A 16,567-nucleotide genomic window follows, 5' to 3' on the forward strand; every position below is an offset into this window, starting at 1 on the left:
ATCTTGGCTGATTCATGTGGATGTATGGCAGTAACCAACACAATATTGTAAAGCAATTATCCTTCAATGAAAAAATAAATAAAAAAAATTTTTAAAGTCCAGTGCCAGATGACAACAGCCAATTGGTGAAGCTAATTAGGTGGGTCAGGAAGCAGATTAATATACTGCATTTATCCCAACAGGAAACATGTGAGCTGATCTGCCGTTTCTCAAACTAGTAAAAGACAAAAAAAAAAAAAAAAATTTGACTTTTTATCACATTATTTCCAAAATATGACCCAGCTAATTAAGTATCAAATTGCCAATCATATACAGTGTATGATTATTTCTATTTTGAAGGAAAAAAAACATTTTCCTTTTACTTAGCTAGTGGTCAACTACCTTAATTGGGAAATTTAACACATTACAGCTGTTGCTGGAAATTAGCAAAGGGACAGTTCTGCTTGAGGTTACTCTTGCTGCCTAATTTGTTTGTAATAAAGCCTTTCAACTATCAGTTTTAAGTTGATAGTATCAAGTGTTTGTATTACTACCCTAGCTATAATCTAATAATTGCTTTTTGTTAATAAACTCTGCACAGAAGTGTATCTACATATTAATTATATGCTTGCTCTAGACTTAGCTAGTACCAGATTGTGTTTCTCTCTTTCCAAATCTCCAGGCAGTGACATCACTTTGGTGACTTCAAAATCACCCACGGTGGGAGGATTTATGCCACAGAAATTGACAAATGCTTTAAATCAGAGCTTCTTTTCCAGACAGCAGGTTTCCTAGCACACCAGTGGACATAGCAGGGGGTAGAGTTATGAGTGCCAGCTAAAACCTAAAAGCCACTCAGCAGTGGCAGGCGCGGGGTGAGGGGGTGGGGAGTGAATATAGTGGGTGCCATCTGCCCCAGAGAGGAGGAGAGCTTTATCACTGACATTGTTTAGAATTGCTAGTTTATAAGGATAATAAAGAGCAGACCAACTTTAAGTCTTTAAATTCTCTACAGACCATATTCTTCCATATGGCCTAAGCCCAGGGTAGATCCTTCCCACCTACTGCCACCTCCATTCTAATCCTACTCACGGCCTGGTTACCATGTGTATAACCTCTAATTTACCTTTCTAAGCCTTAGTTTCCTCATTTGTTTAACAGGGATCATAAAATCTGCTACTTTGCTTACTGTGCAGATTCTAGACAATATAGTGTGCACAGTATTCATTCAATTAATGGTGGTATGAATAAACCTAAGGTTCCCTCATAGCCTTAAGAGAAGTTGGAACCCCTACAGACCAATAGCATCTTTGTATCCACTGTGCTTTCCAACCTCTGAGCATCTTTAAATGCTGTTCACCTCAACTTGGAGCCACTTCGTCTCCTATTTTCATCTCTCGGAGTTCACCCAATTGCTGCCACCTTCATGAGACTTTCTCTTATTCCCACAGCTGACATAATCTCTCTTTTCTCTAAAATTCTTAGGGACTTCTTGGCAACTCTCTGGATTAGAATCTGAATTTTAACAAGATCCCCAGATATGTACATTAAGTTTTAGGAAGCCTTGTTCTAAATCACTCAAACTTGGCTGTACATTGGAATTACCTGTGGAGTTTTGAAAAAACCTGATGCCTAGATAGACCCCACTCTCAAGAGATTTTCATTCAATTAGTCTGAGATGCAGCCCGGACATCAGGGCCTTTCAAAACTCCCAGACGATATTAATATGTGGCTAAGTTTGAGAACCACTGGTCCATAAACTCCCCTTATTCTCCCTTTTGAGGCCTCAGTTCAGTTCAGTTCAGTCGCTCAGTCCTGTCCGACTCTTTGCAACCTCATGAATTGCAGTACGCCAGGCCTCCCTGTCCATCATCAACTTCCGGAGTTCACTCAAACCCACATCCATTGAGTCGGTGATGCCATCCAGCCATCTCATCCTCTGTCGTCCCCTTCTCCTCCTGCCCCCAATCCCTCCCAGCATCAGAGTCTTTTCCAATGAGTCAACTCTTCACATGAGGTGGCCAAAGTACTGGAGTTTCAGCTTTAACATCATTCCTTCCAAAGAACACCCAGGACTGATCTCCTTTAAAATGGACTGGTGGGATCTCCTTGCAGTCCAAGGGACTCTCAAGAGTCTTCTCCAACAGCACAGTTCAAAAGCATCAATTCTTCGGCACTCAGCCTTCTTCACAGTCCAACTCTCACATCCATACATGACCACTGGAAAAGCCATAGCCTTGACTAGATTACTTTGTTGGCAGAGTAATGTCTCTGCTTTTGAATATGCTATCGAGGTTGGACATAACTTTCCTTCCAAGGAGTAAGCATCTTTTAATTTCATGGCTGCAATCACCATCTGCAGTGATTTTGGAGCCCCCCAAAATAAAGTCTGACACTGTTTCCACTGTTTCCCCATCAATTTGCCATGAAGTGATGGGACCAGATGCCATGATCTTCATTTTCTGAATGTTGAGCTTTAAGCCAACTTTTTCACTCTTTTCTTTCACTTTCATCAAGAGGCTTTTTAGTTCCTCTTCACTTTCTGCCTGCACACTCTCTAATATTAGGGTCATTTCTGTCCACGTATGTTTTTTCACTTCTATCAAACTGTGTCTTTTAAGAGCAGAACTATTTTTTAATTCCATTTTTATAAACTCATCCCTAGGCGTATAATAGGAGTTTGGTAAATGTTTATTGAGTAAACAGTGAATGAATCGCTTTTGTAATCTAGAACAGTTTGTAATCAAAAAATGTTCTGTAAATACCATAAGTGTGACTTTTGTCCTAATTTGAAGACTGGTTGAACATATTCAGGAAATTGCGGAATTATTTCCTCTTTAGTCTAAGACCACATTTCTGAAGAAGGGGAGGCTGGCAGCTAGAATGGGTTTTCTGAGAAAAGCCTCTCTGGGTACCACTACAGCTGACCTCCTCCATCTCCACGTGTTGTTTACAGAGAGCCACAGCTTGAAATCTTAAGACTCTAGAGGGCAATGCAAAATGAGGCCGCTCCTCCCTACACTCTGTGCACGCAGTTCAGAACTCTTGGCTGAAACATGATGATGTTATTGTTTCTTCCTCTCTAGGGTGCCATTTTGATATTTATGGGGATTGTTGTCCTCACTATGAAGGCATCTGTTATTGAAATGTTCCTTGGTAAGTACTTTTATATGTGTATCTGGATACACTTTTAACATTCTCCTAACGTCCAAAGAATCTTGCCAAGAGGTTTAATCCAAGACAGAGCATATAAACAGTTCAGTGTATCTTTTTAGGATAAACATTTTGGAGAGATGTTTAACAGAATGTTAAATGTAGATCACATTCAGGATGTATGTCTATATATTTTTTTACATAAAGCAAGTATATATTGCAGATATATGTCTATATATTACATACTAAGCATACATACATAAACACATATTTGTGTGTGTATATTATTCAGCAACTGGCAAATATTTCACATAAAGCATATTGACAGATTCTGAATTTAGGAAACTTATTTCTTAATTTCTAAAAAAAATAATAATAATTCTTATCTCTGACGTGACCTTGTTTAGTTGCTGAGTCTGACTTTTTGTGAACCCATGGACTGCAGCATGCCAAGGTTCCCTGTCCTTCACTGTCTCCCAGAATGTGCTCAAACTCATGTCCATTGAGTCGGTGATGCCATCCAATCATCATATCCTCTGTCATCCCCTTCTCTTGCTTCAGTTTTTCCCATTATCAGGGTCTTTTTCCTTATGGCTCAGCTGGTAAAGAAACTGCCTGCAATGTGGGAGACCTGGGTTCGATCCCTGGGTTGGGAAGATCTCCTGGAGAAGGGTAAGGCTAACCACTCCAGTATTCTGGCCTGGAGAATTCCATGAACTCTATAGTCCATGGTGTCGCAAAGAGTTGGACATGACTGAGCAACTTACACACACACACACACACAGGGTCTTTTTCAGTGAGTCGGCTCTTTGCATCAGCTGGCCAAACATTGGAGCTTCAGCTTCAGCATTAGTCCTTCCAGTGAATATTCAGGACTGATCTCCTTTAGGATTGACTGGTTTGATCTCCTTGCTGTCCAAGGGACTCTCAAGAGTCTTTTCCAACACCACAGTTCAAAAGCATCAATTCTTCAGTGCTCAGCCTTCTTTATGGTCCAACTCTCACATCCATATATGACTACTGGAAAAACCATAGCTTTGACTATACAGACCTTTGTCAAAAAAGTAATGTCTCTGCTTTTCAACTTGCTATCTAGGTGTACCATTGGCAACTCATATTTTTAGAGAAATCCTTTAAGCTTATCACCAGAGAACACAATTTGGGGTAGGCCCTTAAGGAGCAGCAGGTAAACCTGCTGAAAGAAAGAAAAGTGATGATGGCTTTGGCACTAAGCCCAAGGGTAATCGTCTATTAATCCTGACCCTATAGGGCTGTGGCCACTCTATGTCAGGCAGAGTGATCTTATAGGTCACTGTGAAGCTATTACCAGGGAAGGGTACAAAGGCCTTTTAGACAGTTTGCTGCTGCTGCTAAGTCGCTTCAGTCGTGTCCAACTCTTAGCGACCCCATGGACTGCAGCCTTTCAGGCTCCTCCATCCATGGGATTTTCCTGGCAAGAGTACTGGAGTGGGGTGCCATTGACTTCTCCGATTAGTTTGCTAGAGCTGCCATAACAAAATACCACAAACTAGGTGGGCTTAGAACAACGAAATTTTATTCTTTCACAATTGCAGAGGCTAAAAGTCCAAAATCAAGGTGTCAGCAGGGCCAATTCCTTTAGAAGGAAATATGTTCTATGCCTCTCTTCTAGCTGCTCGTAGTTTGCTGGCAATCTTTGGCATTCTTGGCCTCACCCCAATCTATGCCGTCATTTTCACATGGTATTCTCCCTCTGTATGTGTCTGTGTCTATATTCAAATTTCCCCTTTTATAACCCCAGTCTATTGGATTAGGAGCCCAGTATGAAGGACTGATGCTAAAGCTGAAACTCCAATACTTTGGCCACCTCATGTGAAGAGTTGACTCATTGGAAAAGACTCTGATGCTGGGAGGGATTGGGGGCAGGAGAAGAAGGGGACAACAGAGGATGAGATGGCTGGATGGCATCACTGACTCGATGGACGTGAGTTTGAGTGAACTCCGGGAGTTGGTGATGGACAGGGAGGCCTGGCGTGCTGCAATTCATGGGGTCACAAAGAGTTGGACACAACTGAGCGACTGAACTGAACTGAACTGATGACCTCACCTTTGGGCTTCCCTGTGACTCAGTGGTAAAGAATCCACCTGCCAATGCTCATGTCAAGGGTTCAATCCCTGGGTTAGGAAGATCCCCTGGAGAAGAAAATAGCAACCCACTCCATTTTCCTCCCTGGAAAATTCCATGGACAGAGGAGACTGGCAGGCTATATGTAGTCCATGGGGTCACAAAGAGTCAGACATGACTGAGCTCACACATGACTTTATCCTTACTCAGCTAATTACATCTGCAACCACTCTATTTACAATGAAGGTCATCTTCTGAGGTTGTGGGGGCTAGGACTTCAACATGAAGTCCAACAGGAAGTCCTATGACTTTAGGAAGGAGGGAAGGGACACAATTCAACCCATAATATACTCAGAATGCACAAGGTCTGTGCAGAGGGAGTCTACACAGCAGAACTGAGGGCTGGAGGAGAAAGAGGTGACACAGCTGAAAAGGCAAGGAGATTCCTGGCATGCTGGTAGGAAGCTGGGCTAGGAGGCTAGGGGAATCTTATTCTGACTCCACCACTAACTTAGCAGGCAATATTCATGTTAAGAGCACAGGGTCCTTCGTTCCCACTTTGCCCTTCTGAGAGGCTGTCTCTGTCTACTAACCTATAGGTTAGTAGAGGTGGACACGGTGGGATAGAGGTGGGGCAGGAGGTCAGGAATAGGAAGGACTTAGCCACAGTAAAACAAACAGAACAAAACACAGAAACCCTGAGTCCAGTTCCCGTTTGCCATGTCCCCCACATTGTGGAACCGAGAAGAACTTGAGTGTCCTTCTTTGACCTGCCCCTCTCAACCGGCAAAATCCATTTCCCTTACTTTTGGCTCATCTCAAAAGTAAGAAATCAAAGTAGAAAAAGGAGATTCCTATTACAAAGTTCTTTCTCTATGTCCATATATGTCCCCCTCCCTGACATCTCTTTATGCATCTGCTTGTCACTATCCCAGGACTATTTCTCTCAAGTTCCCCATAACCCTCTTCAGCACTGTGACAGCCTCCCTGACCCACATCCTTATCCAACTCATTCTCCACAACACACCCCGATTAATCTCCCTAAAGCCCGTATCTGATTCGACTCTCCTGATTTAACACTCAATGTTTCCCTTTAAGAGCCCAGGCCTCTTAAAGCACTTTGCTTGCTGATGAGGCCTCTCTGATATGGCTCTTTCCATCCTTTCCTGCTCTCCTCTTAATCACAGAGCCCAATCCTGGCTTCCAGGGACGTGGAAAGTGCTGATCCTCTCATTCCCATGAAAGTCAAGTCATTTACTTCCCGGACTTTGACTATGTGGTTCCGTTTCCTAGAATATTTTTCCTCTCACCCCCACACATCCCAACAGTCCTCCAGGAAGCTTCCTCTGCCCTCTAACTGATCAGATCATCTTCCTGTGAGTTTCCCTGGAGCCCTGTATTGATTATAACCTTGTAATATTGTATTCATCTCAGGAGTCTGCTACCCCAACACTGTGCATCACAAGCGCAGGAGCTGTGTCTTGCTCATTGTTGCATTTTAAGTCCTCAGCACATCTTACAGCCACTCAAAAAACATTGCCAAATGAAGTAGTCTCTCAGGGATGTTGGATATTTCGGGTTTCAGAGTCTGAGTCTGATTCTGCACACCACAATTCCTCTGTGTGAGTTTTTCCCCCCACACTGAGTGATTCCTCAACACCAGCTGGGTGTCCTACAACTCACTTCAATTCTGACACCATCTACCTGGAGATAGCATCAGATTCCACAGGTAAAGGCTCAGTCTCACACACACACACATTCCAGATGCCAACTGCAAGTTGGGTTGTCATTTGCTCTTCTGACAGATTGGCCACAAATCAGAGGTTCCCGTGACCCTCTCCTTGGATTTGATTAATTTTCTGGAGCAGCTCACAGACCTCAGGAAACGTTTATTCACTAGATTACCAATTTATTACAAAGGATATTAAAGGATACATATCAACAGCCAGATAAAAGAGACACATAGGGCAAGGTAATGAACAAAGGAGCTTCTGTCCCCATGGAATTTGGGCCCAGCACAGGGGCACATGGGAGAGCTCTGGTTTGTCAACATGGAAGCCCTTTGAAACCCTCTTCTGGGGTTTTCATGGAGGCTTCATTACACAGACATGATTGATTAACTCACTGGCCATTGGTGATTGATTCAACCTCCAGCCCCTCTTTCCTCCTGGGAAATCAGGAGATGGGAATAAATTCCAACCCTCTATTCTGGGTTGGTTCCCCTGGCAACCAGCTCTGTCATCTTCAGGGATTTTCAAAAGCCAGCTCATTAACATAAACAGTTGTAACTGAAAGGGGCTTGTTACGAGTAACAAGACATCTATTTCACCTTTATGACTCTGATTTCAGGAACTGAGGACAAGAAATCAAATATTATAACAAAAGATGCTCTTATCACTGAGGATATTCCAGGGGTTTATGGAGCTGTTAGCCAGGAACTTGGCCAAAAGGCCAAAATGTATATTTATCATAAATCACCATATCACACAGAACCAGCCAGTGATCCCCCCAAAGCCCTCTAAATTAATGTCAATTAAGTGTTTAATCAATACATATCAGAGCTAGCCTGGTCGCTCTAAATATGTGTAAATTTATGACGTAGCAGAGTTTTATGCTGCCCACTGTCATTGGAGCAGCACATAAATCAACAGCTGCACTTATGGGGAGAAAGGAGCCTAAAAAGCCTAAGGCTGCACCAGAAACATGCATTCTGGCTCCAACTTCTGTCCCCACCCCCTCAAAAACAGCAGATTTAGCCAAGATATCAACCTTGACTTTGGCTTCTTTTCTATAAAATAAAAAGATGACCTCCAAAGCTCCTCCCAGCTTCAATATTCAGTGATCTGAAGTATAATTTATTGATTTATGTGATTATAGAGAATAAGTTGTCCTGTTTCTGCCATGGAACTCTGATGTATTTGATGGTAGGTGTTTCATTGAATATGCAACTCCAAATCGAAGCATAGGGGTAATTGGAGCTGATTTAAAATGACCTGCATTATGAATCAGCTTTTAGGAAGGTACTGTGAACACTGTTAAAGAGCACCAGAGCTGGACAGTATTTAAAGCAGTAAAAACAGATGCTAATCAGAAACCACTGCGAGAGGGGAAAGGAGAGGCCAGTGTTATACTGGGCTCAACTCCGAACACAACAAGAAAAAATGGGGATTTATAGCCAAGGTGCAGGTTGCAGAGGTCAGGGAATGGAAAAGACTGAGAGGATAGCAAGGGAATAGGGAGATTCTTGCAAAACTGACTAGACAGTATTCTTGCTAAAGGCAGACCAGAATGATCAGATATCAAGAGCGCAAGATTCTCTCTAAACAAGATTCTTGCTAAAACCACATGGTGGCGGCCCTACAAGGACAGAGGCACAAGCCCAAGGTCAAAGCCTTGTTGAGAAGAGGGCTTAGAGGAGCCTGACTAAAGTTGGTCAAGGAAAGAGTCCTTGTTAACACCACCTGAGTTAGTATCCTGAGTGGCACTAAGGGATCGAACAGGAAGTTGATGGGCTAGAATGAGGCATTCTTATAAAAGTTCTAGACACATATTTTGCATTCAGTAAGTATTTACTAATTTGATCACTGGCTAGATGTTCTGGCACTTCATGTCTTTTCTTGAATGTAAATGGATTCTCATTATAATTTATTACCAACAGGAAAAGTGGAACACAAGGGACTATTAACCATGCCAATGATTTTAGAAAGTGTTTTTCATTGTTACATCAATATGGTATCAATATGAACAAATTAAAGAACAATTGTCTTTTTCTAACAAGAAAAGAAACATTCTATAAAAAATATAGAATATATATGTGTGTGTGTGTATGTATTTACAAGAAATATACTTTGAAATGGGAAAAACACAGAAAATACAAAATAGGAATTATAATTCCGCCATTATTAAAATTTTGGGATTTTTTGTTCCAGGTATTTCTCTCTGTATATGTTTTAATTTTGTCAGAGTCAAGATTACGATTAGAGCTTTCCAGGTCGTTTAATCTTCTGCTGCGCATCATTCGTAATCAATGCTTTGTTTGTTGTTGTGGTCGCTAAGTCATGTCAGACTCTTTGTGACCCCATGGACTGTATGGTTAATAGTCCCTTGTGTTCCACTTTTCCTGTTGGTAATAAATTATAATGAGAATCCATTTACATTCAAGGAAAGACATGAAGTGCCAGAACATCTAACCAGTGATCAAATTAGTAAATACTTACTGAATGCTTAATATGTGTCTAGAACTTTTATAAGAATGCCTCATTCTAGCCCATCAACTGTATGGAGTCCATGGAGCCCACCAGGCTCCTCTGCCCATGGGATTTCCCAGGCAAGAATACTGAAGCGGGTTGCTATTTCCATCTCCAGGGAAACTTCCCAACTCAGAGATCAAACCGCTTCTCCTACGTGGCAGGCGGAATCTTTACCATTGAACCACCTGTGAAGCCCTAATAAAAGCTTAGGATTCCCCTATTGTTGGGACATGTTCAACCTTTCATTACTTCCAGATTGCTATTAGAAATAATGCTCTGGTACCTCCTTGGTGGTCCAGACTCAGTGTTTCCACTGTAGGAGGCACAGGATCTATCCCTGGTAGGAGAACTAAGATCCTGCATTCAGTGCTGTGCAGTTGAGAAAAAAAAAAGATAGAAAGGAAAAGAAATAATGCTGTAATGAATATCTTTTACATAAATCTAAATCTTTGTCTATATTTTTGATTCAGTTCAGTTCAGTTGCTCAGTTGTGTCCGACTCTGTGCCACCCCATGGACTGCAGCACCCCAGGCCTCCCTGTTCATCACCAACTCCCAGAGTTCATTCAAACTCATGTTCATCGAGTCGGTGATGCCATCCAACCATGTCATCCTCTGTCGTCCCTTTCTCCTCCCGCCTTTAATCTTTCCCAGCATCAGGGTCTTTTCCAATGAGTCAGCTCTTCGCATTAGGTGGCCAAAGTATTGGAGTTTCAGTTTCAACATCAGTCCTTCCAATGAATATTCAGGATTGATTTCCTTTAGGATGGACTAGTTGGATCCTAGTTAGATATTTCTGATAATAACTTGGGATATATTACTAAGTATATATTTTCTAGGACAAAGAATAGAAACGCTTTTTAAGGCTACTGAAATGTATTGCCCATGGCTTTCCAGAATGACTCTACCTGCTCAGAATTTACTAACCATGTACTGGACTGCCTTAATCCCAAATTCATGCCAGGAATAACTATAATCCTGAGTTCAATATTCAGTACACAATAGAGGAAAGAATAATGTCATTTTGCTTTAGCTTGCATTTTTTTAATCATTAATGATATTTAACATTGTTTCAAGCTAACTCATTTGTATTTTCTCTATAAATTATCTGGATGGTAATGTATTTAAACTGTTGAAGTTTTAAGCAATTGTACCTCAGCCATTTTAACCATCCTGATGGCCACATTAGAGAAAAAGAGAAGTAGAGGAAATTTTTTATTTGAAAAAATAATTTTAATATTTACTTTGTTTTGAAATGTCAAGCATGACTAGTGAAAGGTGAGAACTTTTCATGTTAGTCAAAATTGGAACACTGAATTCTTTAAAACTGAGAAGTATTGTTGCAGAGTTGGTAAATCATGATTGCCCTGGAACTTCAGACTCTAGACTTGATCTCCTCAAAGCCTCTAGATTCTAATGGCCTCAGTGGCCAGATAACTAACTACTCCCATGCAAGTACTTTCAGACCTGTGTTCTGCTTTGACTTTGAAGTGAGCATCAGTCATCCATCTCTGTGCTCTGTCTCTTCCTACAAACAGGAATACAAAACAGATTTTCCTCTCACCCCAGTTCTAAGGCAATAGCATTCCATTGCAATTCCAAGGTACCACGCAGGGCCCTGATGATGAGGAATGAAGATTTGCTTCAGGGCACAAGCACTTTTGCGGCCTTACTGACCAGCCCTCCCCTTGAGGAGTGGTTTCTGGGCAGCTTTAATTAACAAGCATCTAAGCTGAGGGGAGGGCCTCTGTCTGCCACTGCAAATAATGACTTTATTAACCACTGCTGTAAAAGTGAACCCAGCTCTGCATGTTTTAAGCCTGGAGGGTCTTGGGTGAGCAAAAGCGAGTGATGGGGTGGTCTTACTGAAATATTTATAGTCCTAATGATACTGAGACTTATAAACCACTCGCCACAGGCACACAGCCCCAGAAGGACAGAACTTGGTTTTCCACCAAGAACTGATAACCAAACTTATTACTATTTAGCTCTTTCTACTTAACTTGCATCATTTTTTCTATATATTTATTATCCTTTTTTTTTAAATTCTAGAATTCTAGCTATTTATTTTTGTGTATAAAATGAAGATGCGGTCTTTGGATAGAGTTAAATGACACAGAGACTACTATAAAAATCAGACCTCCAGGACACTCACACCCACCCAAACCCCAGAAGTAAATAACACCTAAAAAATGTTTGCCTTCATTCTGCTTGGCTAGATTTTTGGTTTTCACTCAGTTCTCTTTTATGGTTCTGTTCTTGGAGGACATGGTATGTCAACTGTCCAGGCCTCAACGAGTGCTAAGCAGTCAGAACTGGGGATAATTCAGGAGGTACATTACTGGCACAGCCCAGCTAGAGAATCATAAGATATATAAAAATTTTTCTTAATCAACACTTGGTGACATTGCCACTTTTTTCTTCAAAGACAGTTGCCAATTAAAGAATTCCTAAGTCCTGATTTATGCCTCAATCAAGCATCTATGCTCTGTTAAATAAAAATTTTAAAAGGCACAGAAAGTAGGAAGTAAAATGCCTGTTTTAATTATTCTACTGCCTCATGTTCACCTCCAGAATCCCAACTGCATCCAGAAAATGGGTTTCTCAAAAGAGTGGCTAAAATGGAAGTAAGTTACAGCAGTACCATCTTTGGGTAGGTAAGGTAGAAGAATTCCTGGAGAGGAAGGAAAAAGAATAGAGACTGAGCAGCCTTTTGAAAGGAAAAATGTGCTTTTCTGTTTACTAGTACAATTAGTGTAGGTACAGAGGAATGAGAATTTTCAGAGATTATTAATAAAAAATTGCTCTGAGAAATTTTCACAATACATGTCAAAAATTTAAGTGGGCATATCTTTCAGACAAGAAATTGTATTTGGAATGTTATTTTAAGGAAATAATAAGAAATCCATGCAAAGAGGAAGCTATTTATATTAAATAAGGAGTTGGCTCAATTATGATACATCCGTGCACTGCAATATTTTGCAGGCAGTTAAGATTATTATGGGAGGAACGTTGAATGACCGGGAAAAAAAAGGTCTCTACATGTCTTTAAGTAGAAATATTGGGTTGGCCAAAAAGTTCGTGTGGATTTTTCCATAAGATGGTATCAAGAATGCCAATGAACTCTTTAGCCAAACCAATACGTTTATGACACCTTGTAAACAGTATAAGGATCATCAAAAGTTTGTTTAAAAGCACCCACATGAATACACACACACAGAAAAGCCTGAAAATGTTACACTTTTGCTTTCCTCTACATTTTCTGTAGTACTGTTTTTGTGCGTTTTTTATACTCTTCTACCAGCAATATCTATTATTTCGGTAATAAGGAAAAAACGGTCTATGTTATATTTTAAAAACACAAGGCTCAAAGGAAACAGTGTGGAACAGAAGAAAGAGCACAGGAAGGGCCTGGGCGCCCATCTCGCCTCTGTCATGCATTCCTGGGTCCCAGCAGAGCAGTGGGCTTCTCTAGACCTGTGTTCCTGTCTTTGAAAAGTAAAGATGGTGGAGTTGGTGTGGTGAAATTTAGAGACAGCAAAACAAAGGACAGATAGCCAAGAGATATTTTTGAAAGGCCCTTTCAGCAGAGGCTGAGAAAAGCACAAATGATACATCTTATTTCCTCAACCATAAAATAAGGGGAAATTAGTTTTACTAATGAGAATACTTCAACATGTGATTGAAGCAAGTAAAAAGGTCAAAAGAGAGGAAGTATCTAGTGAAATAATACTGATGAGATTTTTTTGCATTTTCTTCATGTAGTTTTGCTGGTGACCGGAATACAATCTAATCAAGAAATGACGAAGAAAATGAAAAGGCCCAAATTCAGTAAGTAAAGCTGCAATTCCTCACTAGTACAAGACTTGTGTCTTCCATGTGGAAGACTGTCACACTTGTCTCAGTTAATTTGGAAAGTTTAGGGTTTTTTTTGTTTGTTTGTTTTGGGGTTGAGTTTTATTTTCTTATCCCAATTACTTTGCACTCAGACTAATTATGATTCTTAGTACCCTTTTGACTGTAGCCCACCAGGCTCCTCTGTCCATTGGATTTTTCGGGCAAGAATACTGGAGTGGGTTGTCATTTCCTTCTCCAGAGGTTCTTCCTGATCCAGGGATTGAACCGATGTCTCCTGTGTCTCCTGCATTAGCAGGTGAATTCTTTACCCACTGAGCCATCAGAGAAGTCCATTATTTGTTGTATTTTATTCCAAAAAGCATTTGAAATACAAGTTCTTATTTTAGGGTAGATATGTTTCACTATATTAGAAAAATTCAAAATGTATATACAAAGCCAGACAACACTGTGTCTCTATGACTAATGTGAAGTAGGCATTTTTCTGCCATGGAAATGCTGTCTCAATTCCCCACACCAGAAAATTCAGTCTGGCTAATGCAAAAATCCAGCAAAGCTGCCCACCTTCCAGCATGCCCTGGGATCAGTGGATAATCTCACAAAAAAATTCACACCCCATCAGTGATAAGAGAAATAATTAATTTCATTTTTGGCTTCTAGTTAAGATTAGACAACAGAAAATCCAAAATAACCATAGATTAAATAAGACTGAATTTCCTTTCTCTCTCCTATAAACATAGTCTAGGCTTTTATGGAAGTTTCACAATCTTCGGGGACCCACACTCCTTCTATTTTGCCGTTCTGCTTTTCCCAACATGGCTCTCAACTCATTGTCCAAAATAGCTACCTCAGCTCCATCCAGCATGTCCACATTCCAGTCAGTAGGAAGGGATGAAGAAGGTGACATATTTACTCCTTTTAAAGATAAGTCCAGGAAGTCAAATACACCACTTTGACTTAAATACCATTGACCAGCATTCAGGGAGAATAGAAAGGTCTTGATTTCAAGAATCTACATGCCCCCTAAATGCAAGGTGTTCTATTATTAGGAAAGGAGAGAAAATAGATGTGGGGGTGGGGGGGAACTAGCAGAATGGGACAGAAATGGAAAATCTCACACTCAAATATTCTGAGCACACTGAACTACCTGGATGTGAATTTGTAGACTCGACGGAGGCTTGGATTAAGGTATATTTAAGAAGGACCATAAAAGAAAGACTTGAGGTACATTCAGTGTTCTGTGCTCTCTACAACAGAAACTTCTGTTTAGGCATTAGATTTAGGTGCCTTGAAATCAGCAACATTAAAATTCTGAAATAGAAGAAGAGATGTTTCACGCAGCATTTTTTTTTTTTCTGTTCCTTTAAGCCGTTTGTGCATGACTTCCTGTTGAAAAGAGACCAAAAGGCCAGCCATCCACAGCCTCCTAGCCTGAAATACTAAAAAGGAATTAGTTGTTTATTTATTCCTGTCAAGGCTGAGAGCCAAGAGAATTGGCCCAGGGGCAGACGTGTGTTCAAAACAGTGATTGGGTTAATATGGAAACAAATGCACACCCAAGTATGAATTCCTTTGGATTGTTTCCAGTATCTTCATTGACTCATATACAAAAATCATGAAAGATTCCATGATTACCATGACAACAGTTTTCAGTGACTATGGAAGTCTGTGCTAAACGACCCAAGGGGAAACCTCTTAGAGAGATCTCAAATGGATTGAATTTCTGATATGCTAAATTCTAACCTTATTCACAAAATCTCCCTAGTGAGACAGCATTTTTGAGTCAATATATGCATGAAGTTTTTTCTCTAATTAGAAACTCTGTCACAGTCATTAAAAAGGGGGAAGATAGATACAAGGAAAGTAATAGGATATTCCCAAAGTATGGTGATATCTGAATCTTTACTTCAGGAGTATTTCCAAATTGTAGTCTACAGCTTGAGCCCAAAGTAATTTTCATTTTTTCTATTCAACGTTGTTAATCTGCCACTGGGGCAGGTGACTGATAGTAAGGGAGGCACATCATTCATTCATTTGACAAGTACTGATTTGGTGCCAGGTACTGTTAAACACTCAGATACAACAGTGATTGAGACTCAGACTTTGCCCTCACAGAGCTCAAAATCTAGAGAGGAAGAAAGGCAAGTCACCAGGCAACTATGATGTCTTATATATATGCTAGGCCTTGGGAGCTAAAGGTACTCCAAGAATATAGAGAAAAAGTTATGTATCTGGGAGGGTTTCCTGGAGGAAGTGACACGCCAACACTGATATCTGAAGGCCAAATAGGGATTGATCAGGCAAATGTGAAGAGAAAAGAGTGTTAGAAAGGAAAAACAGCATCCCCAAGGCCTAAAGAACAGAAGGAGCTAAAAAATCAGTTTAGTATCACCGAAGTTTAGAGTGGGAGGCAGATGTGTTGAAATGAGAGATGGAGGGGTAAGCAGGCACCAGATCACAAAGAGCTTTGTTACTGTATCCAGCAATTTACAGTTCATCATGAGGGCAATGGGGAGCATTTCAGTGCAGGTTATTTAGGCTCAATTAGCAGAAATCCAGGAGAAGGCAATGGCACCCCACTCCAGTACTCTTGCCTGGAAAATCCCATGGACGGAGGAGCCTGGTGGACTGCAGTCCATGGGGTCGCTGAGGGTCAGGCATGACTGAGCGACTTCACTTTCACTTTTCACTTTCATGCATTGGAGGAGGAAATGGCAACCCACTCCTGTGTTCTTGCCTGGAGAATCCCAGGGACGGGGGAGCCTGGTGGGCTGCCGTCTATGGGGTCGCACAGAGTCGGACACGACTGAAGCGACTTAGCAGCAGCAGCAGCAGAAATCCAAGGGCAATTTACGCAAGAAAAAAAAGGAGATTTGGGCAGGACAGGAAGTATCTTGCAGAACCCAAGGCTGGAAGGGCAGATGGAACTCACTGGGACTGTACCCCAGGCAGAAAGACCCCAAGAATTGGTGCCGCTACTCCTCTCTATATGTCTGCCTCACTGCCCAAGCCCCCACCCGCCCAGCCCACCCCCCGCCAACTCTGCTTCATGCAGACCATGTCTCTCAGTCCTGATTTCAAATCCCTGAGAGAGAAACTCGAACTGCAGCAGCATAGGCTGGGAGGATGGTTTTCAAAGAAGAGTAGAATGATTAGGGTTGTGTTAGGGAAGTAAGACAATCCTGCCAGCAAAAAGCAACAAAATCCCTTCCAAATATATGAAGAGA

At 41.2% G+C, this 16,567-nt stretch overlaps 1 protein-coding gene across 2 annotated transcripts in view; it reads left to right on the plus strand.

Moving 5' to 3' along the window:
- The window catches only part of VIT (vitrin), a 124,922-nt gene that overhangs the window by 24,389 nt on the left and 83,966 nt on the right, over window positions 1-16,567 (plus strand). For both annotated transcript variants that reach the window (XM_019970008.2, XM_019970009.2), the window contains exons 2-3: window positions 3,066-3,135; window positions 13,251-13,316. In XM_019970008.2, coding sequence (XP_019825567.2) covers window positions 3,084-3,135; window positions 13,251-13,316 — 118 coding nt within the window. In that variant the 5' untranslated portion in view covers window positions 3,066-3,083. The remainder of the gene's footprint in view (window positions 1-3,065; window positions 3,136-13,250; window positions 13,317-16,567) is intronic.

The sequence above is a fragment of the Bos indicus genome, chromosome 11, assembly GCF_029378745.1.
Source record: "Bos indicus isolate NIAB-ARS_2022 breed Sahiwal x Tharparkar chromosome 11, NIAB-ARS_B.indTharparkar_mat_pri_1.0, whole genome shotgun sequence".
NCBI lineage: Eukaryota > Metazoa > Chordata > Mammalia > Artiodactyla > Bovidae > Bos > Bos indicus.